The sequence below is a fragment of the Papaver somniferum genome, chromosome 6, assembly GCF_003573695.1.
Source record: "Papaver somniferum cultivar HN1 chromosome 6, ASM357369v1, whole genome shotgun sequence".
In the NCBI taxonomy this organism is placed as follows: domain Eukaryota; kingdom Viridiplantae; phylum Streptophyta; class Magnoliopsida; order Ranunculales; family Papaveraceae; genus Papaver; species Papaver somniferum.
Window position 1 is genome coordinate 11,142,715 of NC_039363.1, and position 23,762 is coordinate 11,166,476.

Below are 23,762 nucleotides of genomic sequence, written 5' to 3' on the forward strand. Positions count from 1 at the left end.
AAAAGAGCAATTTTTATCAAATAACAACTACAATTGCAACTCACCGTATTTATAGCCATAAAAGAGCAATCTTTATCTTCCATGTAATTCTAAGTTCTAACCCAACACACACAGCAGTGTCAATTTATGGAACTGAACATTTAACTTTGATTGAAATAAGATCAAATCATAGAGGAAGAATAGAAAGAACGATATACCTTCACTTCTTCACGCCACTGAACATACAGATCAAATCACAATTCTGTAAACAAGTAAAAACCCTAAATCAATCTAAAATCAAACCCTAAATCAATATACAATCAAACAATTCGAACAATACTGACCTGATAGAGATGGTGGTGATACACTGATAGTGATTTTCAATCTAAATGATTCAAACCCTAAGAGAAGATCAAAAAAATCGAGCATGCAGCCTGCCGCCTTCGCTGAGAAAGTGAGAAAAAGAAAAGAAGAAGAAAAAATGAAGAATGCTGAATGCTTCTTCTGTTTTCTTTTTCTCGACATATTATGTCTTGGACGGCTAGGATTAAAACTCTATACAGATCTTGACGGCTAATAATAACCGGTACATATGGTCCGGTTCAAGTCCGGTTCTCTCTAAGAACCGGTGTCTGTACCGGTCTAGACCGGTTCTCAAATTTCAAAACCGGTGTCTGTCCCGGTAAAGCCGGTTCCGGTCCGGTACCGATCCGGTATCACCGGTTCTACTCCGGTCCAGGTCGTTTAGACCGGTTCTTGTGCAGCCCTAATAAAAACATGAGAATTCTAAATACCATCCCAACACACACGTATAAGTCACAGACGCATAGTTAAAAAGAAAATTTATGAAAAACTTTTGTTAATATTGACAATTTAGGAAAACAATTTAAAAAACATTATTCAGGCAGGGAGTGTAAATTTGTGCACCTCTGGGAAACCCCAAAAGAAAAGTAAAAAAAGAGCGACACATTTGCCTCCTCAGAGGAGTACCATGAGGAGTACCGGAAGTCTGGAACCAAGGAGGCCTACCTTAGAAATGAATCCAAACCCAAGTTCAGCCGGCGTCTCTTCATTTCAAAAGATCCCTTGAACAGTGAAGAAATTTGAAGAAACGTCTTTAATGTGGAAGCTTCCGGAGGAGATTCAGGTAGATATTTTTCTAAGATTACCAGTTAATTCAATCTTAGCAAGTAGATGTGTGTGCAAGCCCTTGTGTAATCTACTTTCTAAACCTAGTTTCATCAAAAATCACCTTAGTCTTAGTAACAAAAATAACAACCCTAGACTCATTTTTGGGCAGTCTCAGTATGATCTATGTGAGAACCCTAGACTCATTAATTCCGTAGATTACAAATCAATTTCATCATCATCAGCAGCTTCAGCTGTTTCAATGGAGTACCCATTTGAAAAAATAAGTAAAAATGGCTTATTAGACTACTTAAGGTGTATATTTCTTTTCTTATGGTGTAATCCATCTTTGATCTGATTTTGTATACCTTTTCTATTTGTTAGTGATTGCATGAGTTTATGCAAAGTTTTGAAAACGCAGGATCATCCCCTATATTACCTTGTCACTAGAGCACATTCGTCTCCCTCCTCCCATTTACATTGTTTGGTTTCATAATCAGTTAGTAGTAGCTTTAGAGGTATACCAATATGCAGGTAACTGTACATTGACTATTATGGGTGTCCAACACTGTTAAACAATCGGGAGGCATTGCCATCACTTGAGGTCTAAAATCTTTTGGCCACTCTAATCTTGTGCAGTGTCTACAGTACCCCCGAAATAGGATGAGTTGGAACTTAGATGAAAATGTCCAGGTAAACAATTTGATTTTAACCGTATGAGCAGTCTTATGTGGCCCAAGTATGCTGTCCACCTGATGATAAAGTTTATGCAGAACTAGCATGAGTTAGTAGGAGGTGATTTTTCTGAATACTCCAAAATAGTATGGGATAGATGAAATTATCCAGGTACACGTCGCTAATATCTCTGTATGTGCTTATATCGTTTTGGGGTGTACCAATCTGAAGGTAATGGATGCTTTCTCTTATGTGCTTATATGACTGAATCTTGTTCACTGTCTTGAAGACATGCCAACATTGGCATTTTCGTTATTTTCGTAATTTGCCATTTTCTTTGAAAACTGACTGAATTTATAGGAGATCATGGAACTTTTTTAGTAGGAAAATTTGAACTTCTGATATTTTCGTTCACCAGTGTTATTGGCCAAATATGTCCATATTAGTAAATTTTAAGGCACACGTAAAAATGACCATGAAGCTACTAGGAAGAGATATCACAGTGAACTTTTCAGTCGCACAATTAAATTCGATAATCGAATCCAGATTCATGTTAGGTTTTCTATGAGACAAGTATATGGAACCATTCACATATACAGACTTGTCAAGGCCCATTGGCGACACCATTAGCACGTCGTCGACTATTCTAAATGTATTTTGTTTGCCAGCACCGACAGTCAAGACTTCACAAATCGTTTCATTACCTACGGTATCTCCATGCTTATTGCGTATATAAACTAACCACAATGATAGAACTTTGTGTTCTTTGGTGGCAGGATTATATCCAAAATAAGACCACTCATAATTGAGATATGTTCGCGTATAGCCATCTTTGAATACAACTGGCTTTTGATCTTCTTGTTGTTGTTGGCAGATAAGGGATTTGATTCAAGGTGTTGATTCTCTAGTGCTGGGGTTATATTTGCAAACACAGCGCGTGCCTTGTTTCGCAAAACAAACCAAACCGTGGACAAGATCGAGCATGCGTTCCTCAATACTCAGTTCTAATTGAGGTATTTGTCTTTGAAAGATTGCCCCTCCTGCCTCCAGTCCATCCTCAGATGGCATTAATAGCGCTGCAGATAAAAAACGTGGGTTTCTGTCCCATCCATATGTAGGAGTTTTGATAAAATGTTCATCTTTTTCGATTAAGAATTTCCAACTTTTGTATACACACTTGAACCTCATGAGTGATTTCACAGGAAGTCTGCTTAATATCTCACAAACTATTAAATCATCACCAACTAAGAGATGGCTGGTACAGCTAACAGATTTTGTGGATGATAACATAGTGAGGATATGGATGCCTACAACCTAAGGGTTTAGACGGCGAGACCGATATTATATAGATGCCTATAACCTAATTAAAGGTTAATGCCTTTATTTATAGGGTGATTACTTGGAAACCGAGTTCTTCTAGGAAACCTAAACTAGCCAAGAATAGATGAGATGACTTAAGAAATCAGTTAGTTGTGCCTTTGTGGTGTTGGCGAACCTTCATTCTGTTTACCTTAATCATCAATTTTGTACTGCCTTTGTCATACATATGTTTGGAAAGTATTGCTGCAGCATTTGGAAATGGGTTGTCAACTGCATGTATTGTGATATTGGTGGTGCTCAGATGGTTTGTCATTATGCTCAGTTTATTATACATGCATATAGCTCACGCTTTTATGCTTTGTAATCGATGATTAGTTCCCAGTTGCGCAGTCGTTGAAAAAGTTCGAGTTTCTGCATTTTTTTTTTTTAAGAAAATCTCATTATTAGAACTCTCGTTCCCGCATACAAGATAATTTAGGGGCATATATAATAAGACAAAAACATGGTTGGAAATAGTGTTTCTAGGGTATTCTTATCCGACCTATTTTCATAAATGCGAAAATACCCTTGACTGATTAGTGTTAAATTAGTGTTAATTTGATTAATTAGTTGTTAATGATTGTAGTTAGTTTAGTGTTAATTTAGGATAATAATTTTCTTTTTTAAGAGAGTGAGTGGGTTATTTTAGAAGAAGAAGAAGAGGAGTAAAGAAAAAAACTTTTTTTTTCTTTGAGATCTTTGTGATTGTTGATAGATGTGTGATCCAAATTCGAGTGAGGAAGGTAAATCTTCATCACGTAAAGCTAAGAAAATACATATCAATTACTATGGAGATCCGTAGATGGCTTATTTGTTGGATTATGAAAATGATTTTACCCAAACTCAATCTCAAACTCAACTTTTATCTCAAGCTCGAGATGATGACTTTTTGGAGCCAAATCCCGAAGATGAGTACATGGATGGGGAACCCAATGCTAATAATACATAGGTATGGTTGTAGACATTGTTTAATGTCCATTTTGTAGCTTGAATTCACCAAAAGTTTTGATTTTTGTATGTAATTTGCGCACCAAAGTTAGGTTTGGCAGATAATTTGTATGCCGAATCTTGATAAATAAGAACAGTTCGGTTTGTACGATTGAATTCTTTATAAGCCGAACTGTCATAGAATTATTTTCGCACCAAATAAATTCCATGGTTCGGCTTAAAGAGGATGTGCTAATGAGCCGAACTTCAAAGATCGTCTTTCAAATTGTATTGTGAATGAGCCGAACCTAACCCCAAACGATAGTGAAGTCTACTAATGGAGAACATCAATGTCCAACTTAAACTCATTCAAATCAATGAGATATTATCGTCATCTTCAAGATAATGAAAAGACGAAAACAATGCAAAAAGAATGAGGCCATTCCGATATCGGACGAAGAAGTTATGGCCAAAATAAAACCTAAAAACTTGAGTGTTCAGAGATAAGTTCGACTGATAACTCATCATCACGAGTTAGCCGAACCTGGAGCCTACAAATCAAGATTTTCAAAGTTTTTACAGAGATAAGTTCGGCTTAAAAGTAATCTAATCGAGTCAGCCGAACCTGACAACCACCTGGGTAAATTTCATTTGTCAGGTTCGGTCGGGAAAGGTTGTCAAGGTATTAGCCGAACCTGACATTGTTATGGGGCATGTTTGGACGCAAAATTGACTTTTATCTCAAGGAGAAACGGTTTCGGGAGTATTCTAAAGCCTAACTTTGAGAGCTCTATATAAGAAAATCCTTAAGAAGAGTTCTTTCAATCTTTATCATCTCTTTACACCACATTTTATCATTCATATTATATTCCACGTCATAAAAAATACATGAAAGGTCTAAAACGACATGCATCAATGTTGAGAAGAAAAATCAAGTTAGAGGTACGCGATCACCACCATATTCATCATCCCCTCCACCACCATTTTCATCATCACCTCATACTATACCCTTATTTTCATCATTATCATCCTCTTGTTCTACAAGCAAACATCAACCCGTGTCGTTTCGCCTTTTCCATGCATGCAAGTTTTTGGTGCCACCACCTCGAGGTTTGGGAGTTTTTGAATTAGAAGGAGTCACTTCCATTGTTCTCCTTTTAAGCTTTTCTTTGAATTTTCCCGGATGGGTGCTAAAACAAATGATACACCTTAATTAATTTTTCAAAATAAATAAATATGACTCTACTAAACAATGTGATAAGTCACCTATAAATGGACAAGTTTGTAGGAAGCTATTAGCCATACACAGAGTAAAGTTCGGCTCATTCGATATTTATCAAAATGAGCCGAACAATGTGCCGAACAGTGTAAGATGGATTGTTCAAGTTCGGCTGATTATCATAAAAAATATTTATAAGCCGAACATGTAGGTTCGGCTGATTCGATATTCAAAACACAACATGTTTTTCAGCCTAACTGTTCTTCGTCTGTAGAAAAAAAAAGTTCTACTGATGAATGTCAGCCGAACACTACTCTGTAACTACCAAAATTGCAAGGAATCATCGATTACATGTCATGAAATCAATGAAATACGAAAAAAAAACAAGTAATGGGTTTGTGGGAAATACCTTTCTATGTGCAATTTTATGGAATCGAAGTCTATTTCTCGCTCTCCAACACCAATTAATCCACTATCCTCTTCATCTCCGTCTTTTCCAAAAACCCTAGATTGAGATGCTACATAAGCAACACCAGGATTCAGCGTCTTACCTCTAGCACGTCGCTTATAACGAGGTGTCATATGGGTTTAATCGAGAGCTTAATCGAAAAACCAAATTTTGAGAATTTGGTAGTTGTTTTTGGAGAAGAAGAGGGAGAGAGAAAGGGTTTTGGTTTTTAAACTAATTAGTGGATTAATTAGTGAGAAGGTAGTTAATTAGTGGATGGTTAATTAGTGGGAGGATTTTAGGATTAGAAATTAATTTAGTGGAAGGGTAATAATGTAATTTAAACTATATAAGGGTATTATAGTAACTTAAGCATCACTAGAACACCCCTTATCATCTTGCATTGGATGGCATAATAAGTCTATATGCCCCAAACGAGGGTTCCATTATTAACATCATTGTTTGCTTTTGCTGTCCAAGCCCAAAATAATAGGATTGAAATCTGAATAAGAGGGAATTGGCAAATTTGTTATTTTTTTTTTACCATTGTTGTTGCTTAGCAGAAAGCTTACGCCTATAACAGACCATGGTTGGACTTCCTGTCTGTTAATATATCTGCAGCAGCTTGGGGTCACTGTTACTTCTGCATTTTTTCAACTCGAACATTACATTCGAGTTTCATTTTTGGGGTCTCAACATTCTCGACTCTCCAAAATTAAATTTTTGTCTGAGGTTCGAACCTCGGGCTTTGGACGCAAGTAAGTGTCGGGCCGACTCAGGCCATGGAAAACCAATCCTTTTCTCATTTCATAAGGGCGAGCTTTAGCAGAACAGTGCAACGATTTGGGTTTTCAGTTCTCATCCTCCGCCAAACCCCCAGAAGAAATTTCCTAAGAAGCAATTTGTGATGCATCATCATTCAGGCAGAGATTGAAAGATGCTTAGGTTGAGAAGCAGCAGCAATGGCTTCCCAAAGCAATTCATCACATCATCAATATCTACAACTATCAACCATCTACTTCAATTCTCAGATGTTGCATCAACACCAGCTGTGAACCCTAAAATCCTAGAGGAATCACCCCTAAGCAGCTCAAGTGGTTTCACGACACATGGAGCAATCGCTGCAACTTCAGTTCTCAATTTTGGATTCAAAGAAACCCAAATCAGGTGCCTTCTTTCCCCTTCTTCTACTCCTATATTATTCTCTTCTTCTCATGTAGAAGAAGCCATTAAACCTAAAATTAAGGGTTCTCAAGATTTGAGGTTATCAGTCCCAGCTATTAACAGATCAAATTTGTTGATTCAACCCAATACATCGTTCTTAACTAAGAAATGTGGTATGTCTCATGACAAAAATCAGAAATTTCTATTAAGTAATGCAAGACATTTCATGAATAAGCCTGATAGAGTTGATGATGACGAGAATAACACTGATAAAGAGAGGGATTTGATAAAGAAAGTTCCAAATTCACCTCTGGAAACGATTCTAGGAGAAGTTAGAATTCGTTTCATGTGGACATCGTTTGGTCTTGGTATGACATGGTTTACATGTTACTGGTTTTCAGAAGAATTCATTTTTCTATTAGCTAAGCCGTTTCTGACTTTGAATTCAGATTCTCATTTTGTTTGTATACAATTGACGGAGGCATTGTCGACGTATCTTGCGACGTCTTCGATAGCGTGTGCTTATTTCGTGTTTCCGTTGCTTAGTTACCAGTTGTGGAGCTTTTTGATACCAAGCTGTTATGAGGAGCAAAGGATGAAATACAATAGGGTCTTTCGCTTAAGTGGTTTTTCATTCGCTTTCTTCCTGTGCCTTACTTTTTCTTATGTGGTTCCTAATATTTGGCACTTTTTATATTCCATGGGTGCAACATCAACCAATTTGCTCATGATCAAGTTTGAGCCTAAGATTTATGACTATATTATGTTGACTCTTCGAATTTCGTTGATTTCGTCGGTCTGTTCCCAGGTGCCTGTCCTTTTGATCTCTTTGCTAGAACAGAAGGCTCTCTCTGTGGAAAGCTTTACAAACAATCGCCGTTATATAATGCTTTTTTCTCTTTTCATGGCTGCTCTTTCCACACCTCCGGATATCTGGTGTCAAATTGTTGCATGTTCTGTTCTTTATTCGACCATTGAGTTGGCTATGTTTGTGGCATTGGTTAAACAAGTTCGTGAAGGAGTGGAATGAGGATGTTTATTTGCTAATCTGCTTCTTCAAGGTAGTTTTCTGACTCATACGCTCTATATGTGATGAAGGGAGACATACATTCTGTCGACAGAAATAGAGGAGATTAATCGTGTTCGTTTCCTCATTCTTCTCCCATTGTTTTTTATTTTGGAGACATTATTAGACTCACTTGTTACATGACTATAATCTCATCATGTATTCACAAAGTTTGAAGTTCAAAGGACTATATTGATATTTGAAGAAATTTGGGTTGCTGCTGCCTTTGGTACAAAGGTTGGTGGAGTTGTGGTTCTCATAAATAGAGCTGTTTTTGAGGAGTCTGGTATTGACAGGAGGAAGCTGAAAATTAGAATTTGTCTTTTAACGAAAGATTGTGGGTTGAGATTGAAAGGTGATAGGTGGTCTGAGCTTTATGGTGGTCAAATTCTGCAATTCTTTGGGATAATTAGCAGGAGAATGAAATTTATGAGAGCAATTTAATGTTCTTGGGATCATCCCGTTGAAGGCTTTATTTCATTTGCGATGATGCTGCAGCAGCCTCAGCTTTTGGTTTTATTCCCAGAAATCGCTTTTGCCTTGTTTAAGAGCTGTAGCAGCAGGGGTTTTGGATTTTGCTACTAACTTCATAGCTCAAATTCTGGCTATTATGTTTTCTTTGGAGTGGGCCTAACAGTCAGTAATTGAAAATGGTTTTTATTTCGCCAGAACAAATGCAGCTATTCATGCTTTTATGGCAAGTAAATTACCTTGGTGTGTCACCGCAAGATGGAGAAGCATAAGGGATCAGTTTGAGGCTTATTGAATTCAAACATTGCTGCTGTGAAGTTAATTTTTAATAGATTGACCAAGAAAGGGACTTAGTTATCAGGGCGATTTCTTACATTTGACTCCACTCATCCCTTTCTGCATAACTTAGAATGACCTGATCAAAATTACTTTCGTTTTCTATAATGTATTCTGTGTAATTGGTCAGGGTCTCAAGTTGGTTGATTGGTTTGTAATGTCATTTGGCTGCTTTTGGTAGTAAATTTTGATGATTTATGAGGAAAAATTTTTTTGAGGGAAGTTGTTCAGTATTCTACTTTAGCATTGTCAATATTCTTGTTATATTAACTTCTTATTTGTTACTTATACTCCTTACTAGTATGGGAAGTCTCGGAAAATATATACATTCATGTAAACTTACAATTTCTATCGTGCTTATTGATTATTCAGGTATTGGCCAGGGAAGGTCTCTATGCACAAGTTTAATTTGGGGATCTTTAGCTGTATGTATGTGGAAAGCTAAACAAGGTTCTGCTTTCTCATTCTTGTTCCATGCTTATCAATATCTCTCCAGTAAATTGCTAACTTCCCATAGAAACCCATTGCTTTGTTAGAGAATGAAAAATTCTTTCATGAGATATTTACTGTAAGAATTTTAATTTTGAATTGAAAGATGAATGTTACAAGTGAAATTACATTGACTGGCATCAGTACATAAAAACAAATAAATTGTTTGTGAGCCTGCAATGTTTCCAGGGTGGATCACTTCATTACAGCCATGATAATAGAAGACTATAATGCCGAGTCCTTGAGTTAGTGACCGTACAAACATGCTTTATGCTACTACCTAGGTTGATTAGGAAGATTCCAGTTTTCATCACCAGTTTCTAAATTGAAACCCGTGTTTTCACTTTCCTTCTTTCCTCATTCCAACCCTGATTGAGATTGTTTGTTTGAAAGTTGTATGTTTATTGGTGTCCATTACCCTGCCTTGCATAGAGTATCGATCTGTTTGTCTGTCATCTGGTAAATATTTTTCTAGAAATGATTAGTATTCTTAGCTGCAGTAATGAAATTCACTGATAATGTAGGTTCAGACTAGTTTGTGATTCACAATAACTAATTTAGATTTTTAAGGAGACATTTACCTCAGTAAGTTCACTGGCTTTCACTTTTATGGCTATAGGGATGGTTTGATAGTAACTAATCCAGTAATTTTCATGTGGAGCACTATGATTCTGAAGAAGAATAGTTTAGAAAAGTGACTCTGAATGCTTAGACCAAAAGTTCAGGTTCAGGCATGCTGGATAGTCATAATTAACCATTAAGCATCTGCCAACCTCGTCATAAGCTTCTAATACTGCACTAATATCTATGGAATGAGGCTTAGAAATAGTCAGGTAAACTGATCCTAGTTTTCCGTGGCACTTGAATGTCTCAATATTATATGGTTGTTTGAAATTCCCATTAGAACTAATCCATGGAGACTACGAAGTTACTGCCAAAATTACTCTGCATCAATGTTAACTTATACCCCGAAACTAAGTAAAACAGTTCAAAAAGAAAGAGACGCATCCTGTTTCTCCAATGCCTGATTTTATTCCTTGCTGCTTGGTGATTAGTTATTACAAGCAAACAATAGTAAACATTAACAAAGGTATTCAGTCTGCCATCAATAATAGTTTGTCCTCCCCGATTTCAAGAAACTCCCCGGTCACTTCACAGCTTGAAGTGGTTTAAGGCCGAAACCCCGCTAAGTCCTTTAGAGTTGTAATGTTCAGTATAAGCTTTAACTGTGGTATGCTTGTATATAGAGGAGTTTTCATCAGACAGCTCCTCTATAGGACCATATGACCTTGCAGTACTTCCTCTGAAAAAACATGCCACTGATACCCTTGGTCCAGCGCGATTAGCAAGCACTCGATGCTCGGCACTTCTAAGCTTGCCATTACTGATAAGCTGCTCAAAAGAAAAAGAAACTGTTACCTAGGTTCTTATTCAGGTGCTCAAATATTGAGATTCTTATACGAGTAACCTCATAGGAATTTGAGACAAATTAATTACCTGAAGAAAATCGCCGATATTTACTATTAGGGCACCGGGGATAGGCTTGACAGCAACCCATCAGTTCTGATTAAGAATTTGAAGTCCACCAAAACAGTCCTGCAGAAGATTAGTGAAGAAACTTGGGTCTGAATGCTGAGTTGTACCTAGGGTCAGTTCAGGCTCTGGGCATGCTGTATAATTATGACAATTAAGTGTACACCATTGAGAAAAGTCCATGTCTTTAAGGTGGTCTTTGTTTAGCCCCAGAGCCTCTGAAAATAACTCAGTCAGAGTATCTCCTAGATTCATAATATGCTTTCTGTAATCGACTATTATATCCCTGTAAGAAGATTAGAAACATAAAAATATTATTGAGGTTGAAGTAGATCACTAGTGTTATATGTACTGTGTATAATATAGTAGTGAAGATTACCTGCAGGTGTCTGGCAATTCCTCTGGATTGATAGGATCATGAGTTAAAAAAAGACAGCGAAGGGTATCCCTCCAGTTAGCAGATCTCGATCTGTAAAGATCGAAATTGCTATCAAACTGCACTTTTCGACTGAGGTCTTTGCTGTACAACTGTTTCTTGAGCTCTACATCTTCCTCATGAAACCGTCGTACGCCTTGGATCATCTCATTCGTTACACTTAAAGGGATTCCATGATTCACCAATTGAAAGAAACCCCAAGTCTCCGATGCTAGTCTAACCTCATCAATCATCTTCTTGCGTCGCTGATCAGTTGAAATTCCTTGCAGGTCTATCAGAGGAATATCAATGTTCTTATCCTCCTCAATTTTGAATGGTAAGTCCTCTGCGAGCTCATCAAGTGTTCGGACAAATATTCTAGGAATCTTTTCTATTCCTGCATCAACTAGCCCTTTGACGCCGGCTTTCGTTTCGTCGAAGGCCTTCAACGCTTTGTTTCGATCATAACTGGAAACTTCTCCACCGGCTCCGGCTATCTCCATTAATTCTATTGAATAGTGGGTGATTAGAGTTTCTACGGATATCCGACTGAACTGGTTGAAAGTGTGTTGTGTAAGATCCGACTGATTCCACCAGATATCTATAGTAGTATATGTATTGTACTACATGTAGTAGTTCTTTTGAGGCAAATATATTTTATTGAAAGTTGTTTAAGATGATCTGCTACAGATTCTTTATTTACACTACAATTAATGAACAATCAAAATGTTATCTTGGATGATTAATATAATCCATGGCACGTGCTTCAAGAAAAAAGAAAAAAACATCCATGGCATGTAATTTTTCCTCGTGTTAACAAGTCGAACTACAGTGGCACTGCAGTCTAATTATGGCTGCTGTACATATACTATTCTTTTGAGGAAAATATTTTATTGAAAGATGTTTAAGATGATCGGCTACAGATTTTATATTGGAAAACTCTGTAATTTGGATAACTAACATAATCAAGATATAGGACGAAGTAATAACATGAAACCAAAGCTCAAAGTAATAACATGAAATTTTATCTCTCTCGGACTAGGTATCCTAACTATTGGTTTGATCCTTCTTTGGACCTTTCTGGTGGTATCTCTCTTGCCTGGAAAAATGGAGTAGACATTGAAATCATGCACACAACCTCTGACTCTATACATGTTATTGTCCATGCCCATGATAATAATATGGATTTGATAACTTTTATGTATGATGCTCATGAGGCTATAGAGAATTCTAATCAGTGGCAGTATTTGATTGATATGCATTCATATGTTGATCTTCCTTGGGTTCTTTTGGGGGATTTAAATTTCACTATGCATGATTCAGAAACCCATAGTTCAAGAGTCACTCATCCTCATCATGCTAGACATGTTAGGAATTATGTTCAACAATTTGGTCTCATTGACTTAGGTTACTCAAGAGCTGACACTACTTGGTCGAATCATCGTAGTGGAGATGAACATGTCTCTGCTCGTCTAGATAGGGCTTTAGTGAATAGTCGATGGATCAATCATTATACAACTGCTCATCTTCAACACTTAATTCCTATTGCTTCAGATCACTGCCCAATTTTGCTCCATACGGTTCCTACTGCTAGTAAAAGTTCTCCTTTTAAGCTCTACAAGTGTTGGTTTCATCTGGATTCATGTATTGATACTATTTATCGAAGTTGGCATCAAAAATATTCGGGGTCTCCATCCTTTCAGTTTTCTAGTAAGCTAAAATTTACTAGAACTCAGCTGCAATTGTGGAAAAGAATGTCCTTTGGCAACATCGAAAGTAATCTTCAAAACATTCAAAATCAGCTTCAACGTTGCTATGACAATAATTTTCCTTCTTCTCATCCTCAGGTTAAACGATTAAGTTCATCCTTGCAGCAATGGCTTTCAGTTCAGAAGGAGTTCTTCATGCAAAAAGCAGGTGATAAATTTATTGAGGATGATAGAAACACATCTTATTTCCATTCATTAGCTAATTATAATAAAAAAAATCAAATATTAATGCTATTCAGGGTCCTTTGGGAAATTGGTATGACAACAAAAGTGATATTGAAGCTATTTTTTTGAATCATTTTGCAAGTATCTCTACTTCTTCTAAACCTCAGACTAATAATGAGATTCTGCAGCTTTTTACACCTTATGTTTCAGAAATTCAGAATAACAGTATTATCCAGATTCTTGATGCTCAAGAAATTAAAGATGTTATGTTTCAAATCAGGTCTTGGGCTTCTCCGGGTAATGATGGGTTTCAGGCGGCTTTTTATCAACAATGATGGGATATTGTCGGCTCAGAGGTAATTTCCATGGTTCAACACTTTTTCACTCATAAACATATGCTTAAAGCCATCAATCATACCTATCAAGTACTAGTTCCTAAAATTCAAAATCCGAAATCCCCCAGTTGATTACAGACCAATCAGTCTGTGTAATGTTAGCTATAAAATTATTTCAAAATTTTTGGCTAACCGACTTAAACCTCTTCTCCCTGACCTTATATCCCCTACTCAAACTGCTTTTGTCTCTGGAAGACATATCCATGACAATATTATTATTGCTCATGAGATATTGCATAGTATGAAAACTAAGAAGATTAACAAGGCTTTAGTTGGATTAAAGTTAGATATGTCGAAAGCTTTCGACAGGGTAGAATGGTCGTTCTTGCTTTCTATTTTTCGCCAACTGGGTTTCCATGCTGACTGTATTACTTTAATTGAGCAATGCATTTCTACTTCAAATATCTCTATTTTGATTAATGGTAGTCCTTCTTCGACTTTTTCTCCGACTCGGGGTATTCGTCAAGGAGACCCACTGTCTCCATATTTGTTTGTTTTCATCATGGAAGCTTTCTCTCATCTTCTGTAGCTTAATATTGATTCTGGTCATCTTACAGGAATTAAAATTAATCGTCACTGTCCTTCAATCAATCATCTGTTTTTTGAAGATGATTGTTTGTTATTTTTTCAAGCCGATTCTTCTCAGATGAGACATCTTCAACATTTGCTTCACATTTTTGGGAAAGCTTCAGGTCAGGTTATAAATATGCAGAAATCAACTTTGTTTTTTGGTAAACATACTTCTAATGCTCATAAGTCTTGTATAACTAGTATTCTTGGTATGAAAGTTATGGGACTAGTTGACAAATATTTGGGTATACCTCTTCTGCTGCACAAATCTAGACATAAGAACTGTCAAGGTATAACTGATAACATGTATAATAAGTTACAGGGTTGGCAGAGTAAAATTGTTAATCAAGTTGGAAGAACTACGCAAGTGAATTTTTTTCTCAGCACCATGGGCATGTACCAGATGCAGGTATTTAAATTATCTGAAACTACCATCCAACAAATGGATAGAATTCAGCGGAATTATTGGTGGAACAATTACAACAATCCTCATTCTCAAAAGTTCATCTCTTGGAGTTAGGTATGTTTACCTAAAATATTTGGTGGATTATGCCTTAAAAATTTAAGTAATTACAACTTAGCATTTCTTGCAAAACTGGCATGAAAATTATTACACAACCAAGATGCCTTGTGTGCGTAATTGTTGAAAGGCGAACATTTTCCTCATAATAACTTGCAATTTTTTCCACCACCTGAAAATTCTAATTCGAGTTGGATATGGCAGAGTATCTCTATTGGGCTAGAGATTGTATTGAAAAATGCTAAATGGAAAGTAGGTAATGGTTCAAGTATCAACATCTGGACCTCTAACTGGATTCCTTCTTTGAACTCTGCATTACAAGACTGGAGTGATCTAAATACTTGTAACTATCAGTGGGTTTCTGAGCTTATTGATACCAATACTGAGCAATGGAATGTGCCATTTGTTCATCAACTTTTTACACTTGATCAGGTGAACTCCATATTAACTATTCCTATTCAGTTAGATCAAGAAGATAAATTAATATGGCCTTTTATAAGTTATGGTATTTTTACAACAGCCTCAACTTACAAAATGCTTTGTGACAAGGATTTAGTCAAAGACAACTCTATGGGATTATCTCAACAGTTTTGGTTAACTTTCTGGAAGTTAAAAGTTCCTTACAAGGTTCAGATTTTTCTATGAAAAGTAATCCACAATGTTTTTCTAGTTAAAGCAAGAATCTTCAATCATATGCATAATGCCGATTTTAACTGTGTGCTTTGCAATTTAAATCAGATAGAAGACCTGGATCATATGTTGCTTCATTGCCCTTTCTCTAAGGAAATATGGCAGTATTACTTCCCTCACCAGTTTCTCTCTATTCTGCAGCACTCTACTTTCTTATCTTGGATTCAGACTTGGTAGTTAAAAGACTCCTTCTTCAACATCCATAAGACTCCTCAGATTATTCACTTAACCATGTGCATTATTCATCTCATTTGGAAACTCAGGTGTAGAGCTGTTTTTAGCAACATCACCCCAAATCATAACTCTGTCTTCTATCAAGTTAACTCATACATTGCACAACATCATTTAGGAAACCCTCCTTCTAATTATAATCATCCTCATATTTATAATGTCTTACATCATAATTGGAAACCTCCACCTATGCAGTTTTTGAAAATTAATGTTGATGCTTCTTACAATTCTAGTTCCCTATTGGCTGGTATTGGAATTATAGTTCGGAACTTTGCATGAGCATACGTCATGGGAAGGGGAGCATTAAGGAGAGCTAGCAATGTCCTACAAGCATAAGCTGGGTTATGTTGGAGGCTATGCAACTGGCAGCAACAAATGGTTGGTCTCATGTTGTTTTTGAGACTGACAATCTTGCAATCTGTTCTTTCTTACAGCAGCAAACTACTCTTTGTCACTGGCAGAGTTTGTCTTTAATGAGAAAATATGTAGATATATGTAACATTAATCCTGTGTGGTCTTGTACCTTTGTGTACAGAGCTTGTAATAAGGCTACGGATGCAATAGCTAAGGCAGCTCATAAGTACAATTTATGTGGGGAATGGTGGTTACTCCCACCAGCAATGTTAATTCCTTACATAAGTCATGATGTAAGAAATATTTCTATTTAATATATGGTTGGTTCTTTGTTTAAAAAAAATTCAGATCTTCGATCATGTCCTAAGATTGGACAAGTCCCTACTATCCCGGCTGTAGCAAAGCCACTGTTTATTTACAATACAATACAATTAATGAACAATCAAAATCTCACAGTCAGTGTTATCTTGGATGTGTAATATAATCCCTGGAATGTGCTTAAAAAAATCCATGGCATGTGATTTTTCCAAGGTTTGAAAAACGGGTCACGGTTCAGGTCACGGACACTAGGCGTGACCGTTATAATGAGTTTTCACAGGTGTGAGCACGTTTTGGTCCAAAAAACGCTTTTTGGACCGTTATATAGGAAAAAAACACGTTTTTTGGACGTTTTTTGAAAATAACGGGCGTTGTAACGGTTAGATAGAAAATAAAAAAAATTATGATCTGAAATTCCTATGTAACGGTTATAACGTACGTGAAAAAGTTTTAACGGCTCTAGAAAACGTTGTTACTAGGTATTTTTATTTTTTAATACTCCTTACGTCCCTAAATAGATGACCTATTAATTTTTAAATGTTTTCCAACTAATAGATGACCTATATCATTAAGAAATTATAATACTACCATTTTATTTGATTATTGTTAGTATAAGAAATGTGTATAATTCGATAGTCATGTTTATATTCTTTACATAGGTATTTTAGAATGCTTTTCACTCTACAATTTATAAAAGTTTGATAAAATTCGTGTCGGTAAATTATAACCACTAAAATTTTGTCGGCAATAATTAGCTATGTGACTAGGTCTACTTGTCCCTTTATTAGAGTGGAGAATTTCCATCAAATGAATTATCTAGGTGACTAGGTCTACTTGTCCCTCTACTTGTCTACTTGTCCCTTTTTTGTTTCATTTTAAGTTTTCACAAAGAAGTGAAGAACTAAACTTTAGTTCTTCACTAAAGTAGAACTAAACTTTAGTTACTAAAGCATAGAACGTTGGTTAATGAATTGAAGATTCAAGTTGGTCCCTCACGTTGGGGGATACAACCAATAATATGTCACGTACTCACGTCACTTTTTTCTTTCATTTCCCTTCTTTTAAAAAACAAAATCATGATCACACTATTTTTTTCCCTTCTCTTCTTTATCTTCACCCTTTAAAAACACAAGAAGACATATTGTTGTAGTACACAAATTTGTTATAACTCTGCTTCTTCCGCAGAGAAATTCTTCCTCCCTCTGTGTTTTGAAGTTTCCAAGTTTCAACTTTCAACTACCAGTTTAAGAGGTAATTTTAATATATTATTAAAATAAGTATTTACCACTAAATTTATTGTTTGTTTCTATGTAGTTTATTTACAGCAAATTTGATTTTTTTCTTCATCATACCGGATGATGATGCGGACATCGAATGTTGTCTTTGAACTATAAATTTTAACTATACAGGTACTCTCTTATATCAACATTTAAGTTAGTAGTTGCCTTTTTTTTTTGGGTAATGTTTTCATCAGTTTCTTCATGTTGTACATATATATATTGTAATTTAGGATGTTGCCATAACTTTATAATAGAGTTTCAAGGAAATAACAAAAACTGAAATCAAGATTAGAGGAAGTAAAAATAAAGACACAATTAAATCCAGTCAATAAAATCTATGCAAAAAAGAAAAAAATTAAATTGATATTCAATTTTGATTTATATTTTTTAATTTTTGGTTTAATATTTGCGTCCTGCTTAATTATATACAAAAAAGAAGAAGAAAGAAAAGTCTTTTTTTTATTACACCTATAACATTATATCAATTTTTTATTTTTGATCATCCAACCGTGAATCACGTAAATCAATAATGAAGTTTAATTAATTAAGTCCAACCACTGTCAAGTACAAAGAACATGATTAATGAAGCAAAAATATGCATGAGCTTTAAGTTAATGTTTTAACTTTCATAATGATGAAATTAATTAACTAGCATGATGAAATAATTATCATGGTGTTAGTGTTGATGCTAGTTAAATATAATTTCATACATGCATGTTAAAAGTTGTGAAATCCAATTAGACGCATTTTAATTTCAATGTTAGTTAAAAAATATTAAACAATAACTAATATAGGTAAATTTGGTTAAATTTTATTTACTTTATATGAGTGTAACCATTTTAAGGAAGTCTGCTCAATAACTAATTTGTACTCAAAAGAGTCAAAAGTTAAAAGAATAATTAAAAAAAAAATTGTCTTCATGATTAAAAGATCCGGCTAGTCTATGTTCCTTTATGCATGCAACCAAATTTCTTATTGTTTCAAGAATATATTGATTTTCTGGCTACAAAATAGACATCTAGTTTTTTCTATTTGTGGACACAAATTAAATAGAGGCCAAAAATAATACTAGTGAATAAGAAAAAATTAATAGTTTAATGAATTGTCTTCGTGCTCAATAAGTAATTCGTATTCATCCTCAAAAGTGGTCAAAAGTTAAAAGTATAAAAAGAAAAGAAAAAGCTAATTGTCTTCATGATCAAAAGGTCTAGCTAGCCTATGTTCCTACACTTAGGCAACCAAATTTTCTATTGTCTTAAGAATATAATGATTACCTAACTACAAAATAGACATCTACAATTTTCTATTTGTGGACAAAATAAAATATAGGCCAAGAATAGTACTAGCGAAATTTAATATATGTCACTGATTTCCAAGTAGCATTTTCTCGTTACAGATACGATGGAAGGATCGACATCCACGCAAACTGCCAAACGAGATGTTTTTCATGCATATTGCACTGTAATGCCTGATGGTAAAAAATTGAAGTGTAATTTTTGTGAAAAGGAAATATCCTCTGGTATTTCACGCATAAAACTGCATTTAGTACAACAAAGTGGTACAGTTGCCCCGTGCATGCATGTGCTGCCTGAAGTGAAAAATCTTGCTAAAGTTGCACCGGAAGAAAAGATAAAAGCAAAAAGGCAAAGAAGAGCAGAATATGATAACGAAGATTCAGAACAAGTGTATCATAATGAGCCATGGAAACCTGTGTGTGGTATAAATGAAGAAGAACCATATTTTCTTGCAGAAGAAGAACAAGTACCAGTCACACAAAAGAAAAAGACTGGGTTCTTAAAAAACCTTTTTGGACGAAAAAATAAGAATATTCATGCCGGAGAGGGTACATCGCACGGTCCTCGGGCCTCTGTACAAATACCTAGGTCTACTATGTGGCCATCACAACCACCTAGGATGTTTGTGGATATGGGAGGACAGTATAACCCTTCTAGGGATTCTCAACCTTCGATGGAAAAATTTGGCAAAAGAAAAACATGTCAGGAAAAAGTCGATTCTTCTGTTGGACGTTTTTTTATGCCAATGATATTCCCTTCAATGTGGCTAACTCATCTCAGTACCACGAGGCATTCAGTGCAGTTGCAAATTTCGGCCAATTGTAGAGAGTTCCATCAGCTTATAAGTTGTCGAATCCCATATTAATTTCAGAAAAACAAAGGATTTAAAAAGATGTGGTGTCTGTCCAACGACATTACTGGAGAGAATACGGTTGTACACTCATGTCTGATGGTTGGAAAAGCAAAAACAACCGTACGATTGTAAACTTTCTAGTTTACAGTGGTAGTGGAATTACGTTTTTGAAAAGTGTCGATATAGAACATAATCGGTTGACAATAGAGTATGTAATTACTTTGTTCAAGCCCGTTATAGATGATGTCGGTCCGAGAAATATTTTTCAATTAGTAACAGATCAAGGATCTCAATTCAAAGCTGCAGGTAACTAAGAATAACTTCATTTTATTTTATACATATATATATATATATTGGGAATATATTAATCATTAACTTCTTTCTATTTTTATTTGAATTGGTAAGAGATTGGCATCAGAATATGGCACATTTTTCTAGGTTCCTTGTGTTGCTCACATATTGGACGTGATGTTGGAAGATATTGAAAAATTCTCCTTTGTTAAAGATGTGATCGGAGAAGCAAGACAAATTAGCAAATTTATTTACAATCATGGTTGGGTTCTTGCTAGATTTAGACAACATTCAGCAGGACGCAATCTATTGCGCCCTGGATTAACAAGGTTTTCAACAAATTTTATTGCAATCAAAAGCATCATAGATCAACGTAATGCTATCGAGAGCCTATTTCTGGACAAGGAATTTCTGAAATCGGATGAGGAAAAAACTAAACAAGCTAGACAAGTGAAGAATATTATTTCAAATGAGATGTTCTGGACGACGTGTCAAAATGCATGCATAATGGTTGGTCCTTTATTGAAAATGATTCGTTTCTTGGACTCAGACAAACCCACCATGGGCTATTTGTTCCATGCACTTGCTACATGTGTGGAAACTATACAAATGGGTTTGAGATCAAATCAAAATGCTTCTATCGTGGGTGTAATAAAGAAACGATGGAAAAGTCAGTTGAGTTCTCCTCTTCATGCTGCATCGTATTTTCTCAATCCTTATTACATCTTTAACCCAGCAACTAATCTCATCAATAATGAAATTTCTGAGCCGCAAATTTGTCTTACTGGAGTTATATCAAAAATGGTTAGTGGCCCGCAAGAACAAGCACAATGCATGCTAGAGGTACAAAATTGCTAATACTATCTCCAAATATGTATACTTAAGTAATTTGAATTTCTAGTAACAATTGTACTTTTCTTTGTAGGCAAGAAGAATGCGAATGATGCAAGGTCAATTTGCATCACTATCAGCACGTATTGCAGCTCAACATGGTGATCCTGTAAGTTGGTGGTTATCTTATGGTGCTGAGTATCCATCCCTCCAAAAGACTGCAGTAAAGATATTAAGTCAAACAAATACATGTTTGTCGTAAAAGCCATATATGTTTGTCGTTTATAAACGCGATAGATGATGGCTAAGATAACATATGTCCAAAACATTAGAGCGATCAACTAATCAAATTTGATGCACATCCTTGGATGCACCACATATCCTCCAACTCCAACATCTCTGAAGGTTTCAACAAGCCTGTTAGCTTTTATGGTCTTCTCAAATGGCATGACAATGTCATCCAACAACACTTTCCCAAGATGAGGTGGTATAGGTGAGTCGTGATCCATTTCCCCTTTTATGGTCTTAAGTTTACCGACAGCAATGATTTCACCATCCATGTTGAACAATGAACACTTTGGCATGTAAGGACCTGCTGCTGATCGAGATGGTGATATGGGCTGAGCAGGTGAAGGTGGTTGTCCAAGTGAATTTGTATTAGCAACAGAATCATCTCTATAAGATGAATTGTCCATGATGTTCGAGCCAACAAATGATGGTGTCATTGCAGATTGGATGTACTGCACAACGTGGCATAACGCTCCAAAGCTTTGGAGCAGAACCCTTATTTTGCCACTTAGATCTTCCACCTGATGCTTAATACCTCCATCCTTAGACTTCATTTATTGAACATTAGCACGTGCGGGACCAGAATATATAAATTGTGTACGAGAAACAGGACCAACAACACGAACCCGTCCCCTAGAATCCTTTCTAAAAGATTTAGTCAATGCATCTAGTTCTGCTACAGAAATACCCGGAGCTTGTTTCTCCTATATCTCTTCTTGCGCCTTCTGAAGACCCTCCTGCAACGTCGAGAATAACGCTGAGTAAAATATAAAGATGACATGTACATATTTCAGAAAGACATGTTATATATGAAATTCAATCTGACTCACAAAGTAAGGCTGTGCACTAGGTAGAATTTTCCCACCCTCTTGAGTATGAACTTTAATCCACACATCAGAGGTAGTGACCTCCACTTCAGGATTCTCGCGCTCCTATGTTTTCAATTACCACGATTTGTTTAACATTAATCAATCGACAGAAGTATGAGAGTAGTCATATTGTACATAAATATTGATATTCAGAATTGAGAGAACATATGAAATAATTACTTACCAGTTCAGCTCTAACCAAAGAATGAGGTTTACGACCATAGGTATGAGAGTAATCATACTGTGACCTTTTCCTCTTGTTTCCAGTTCTACGATCTTTTGCTTTTACTTCCTCTTCATTCTTGAAGAAAGTAATCCATTCCTCTTCTTTTACGAGAGTAGGATGTTTATCAAGATAGTCTCTTCGTAACTCATACTTACGTCTCCTCCATGGAGCAGACATCCCCTTAATCATAGATACCTTACAACTCTCAGGTAAGTGATATGATTTCTGAAAAAACAGAGAAATGTCTTACTAACTGAGCAATGGTAAATGATATGTGAACATAAATCAGATTCTTCCAAGTATTTGTACCTGTAGTTCAGTCCAGATATCCTCTTTGAAAGTCTGAGTCACATGCTTCCAGGTTTTGAATGAAATAGGGACATGGGTACGAATCAACGCGCCCTTGAAGTAGCAGAATGTTGTTCTGTTGTCTGAAATGGGAAGTCCATTTTCATCCACCTCAATTGCTGCCATAATGACCTATAAAAAACATGCAACAAACATCCATGTGAAGCAAAATAAATCGATAACACCCTTTGTCACTTTCCACAAACACATCAATCAAATTTCTCAAATAATAAGAATCTGTCAAGATTATGCAACTGATAAAACAAAATTTATAATAAAAAGGGAAGTCACGGACTATAAGATAGACACAATAAGTAACACATAGAGATGATGGCATACATGCTATTCTAAACTACAGACTCGACAAATATAAGGTTTTCTAAACTCTCATTGTCAGTGAGAGATGACTGATAGATAATAGGAACTTCTATATCATCAACACAACTAGTTAATCCTTGTCGAGAATGCAACACAATAGACCAGCCAGCTTCAGAAATATCCTTTCAGTAGAACACTTGTGTCGCTTCAGATGCAAGAATAAAAGGCTCATCCACAATTATACCAATGCTTTTCATCTTCGACAAGTTAACCTTTATCACATGTGAATTTGGATCAACTTTTCATCCATTAATCTTATCTTCAACCCTGACCCAATCATAATAGAAAACTATTTCTTCAAATTTCACATAATTCAAATTTATAATCTGCCTGACAATTCCATAATAGGTTATTTCTGCTTCCTTGAAATTTATGTCTGTGGACTTGGCTCTATGCATTGTAATAGCTCTCATTGACACACCACTGTTCTGTGATATAACCTTCCCCTCATAGTCTTGTGAACATAAATCGAATCCATTGACTTGGTATCTCTTATATGACTGCACTTAAAGAGAGGTCCCTGCACTAGTCGCCAAAGTACTGAATCCACATCATTAGCTTTTGACAACTGCAAGTTGTAATGTGTGAGTCAGTTACTTAACCAAGACCACAATTTGTTTTACTATAAACCAGAATGGAAGCTAGTATATTACCTTGTCGCTTAACCAAGCCATCCAAATCTTTAAGGTATCATTTGACGAACTATTTGTCTGATCATTAGACCTGGCGCTGTCAACATATGAATCGTACTTCCTACAATCAAACATAATTCAAGAAATCGGTCTCTTAGTCTCGATTGTGGCCACCTACTATTCAAGTAATCCAGTGCAATTAAGTCGCAATACATGCTCATCTTACTATTTTTTTACGCGTATACAAACT

The 23,762-nt window shown here is 35.8% G+C and overlaps 3 protein-coding genes and 1 long non-coding RNA gene across 5 annotated transcripts; 3 read left to right on the forward strand and 1 right to left on the reverse strand.

The window, feature by feature from the left end:
* Positions 1–920: 920 nt before the first annotated feature.
* LOC113286912 lies at positions 921–3,157 on the forward strand. The gene is made up of 2 exons (XR_003329572.1): positions 921–1,126; positions 2,657–3,157. It is a non-coding gene; the product is annotated as an uncharacterized LOC113286912 (long non-coding RNA).
* Positions 3,158–6,580: 3,423 nt separating this feature from the next.
* LOC113286910 (uncharacterized tatC-like protein ymf16) lies at positions 6,581–9,002 on the forward strand. The gene has a single exon (XM_026535556.1). The coding sequence runs from the start codon at positions 6,673–6,675 to the stop codon at positions 7,927–7,929; it is 1,257 nt and encodes a 418-aa protein (XP_026391341.1). The 5' UTR covers positions 6,581–6,672; the 3' UTR covers positions 7,930–9,002.
* A 1,271-nt stretch (positions 9,003–10,273) lies between these two features.
* LOC113286911 (1-aminocyclopropane-1-carboxylate oxidase homolog 1-like) lies at positions 10,274–11,904 on the reverse strand. Its single transcript, XM_026535557.1, has 3 exons — positions 11,174–11,904; positions 10,759–11,080; positions 10,274–10,653 (listed from the first exon to the last, which is right to left on the reverse strand). The coding sequence occupies exons 1-2, from the start codon at positions 11,710–11,712 to the stop codon at positions 10,819–10,821; spliced, it is 801 nt and encodes a 266-aa protein (XP_026391342.1). The 5' UTR covers positions 11,713–11,904; the 3' UTR covers positions 10,274–10,653; positions 10,759–10,818.
* Positions 11,905–17,389: 5,485 nt separating this feature from the next.
* Positions 17,390–21,064, forward strand: LOC113285429. Of its 2 annotated transcripts, none has more exons than XM_026534313.1 (4): positions 17,390–17,472; positions 18,898–19,955; positions 20,055–20,783; positions 20,866–21,064. In XM_026534313.1, the coding sequence occupies exons 3-4, from the start codon at positions 20,118–20,120 to the stop codon at positions 21,031–21,033; spliced, it is 834 nt and encodes a 277-aa protein (XP_026390098.1). In that variant the 5' UTR covers positions 17,390–17,472; positions 18,898–19,955; positions 20,055–20,117; the 3' UTR covers positions 21,034–21,064. The 2 variants fall into 2 exon arrangements, with proteins under 2 accessions (XP_026390098.1, XP_026390097.1); XM_026534312.1 differs by having other exon boundaries at positions 17,418–17,630.
* The last annotated feature ends 2,698 nt before the right edge of the window (positions 21,065–23,762 follow it).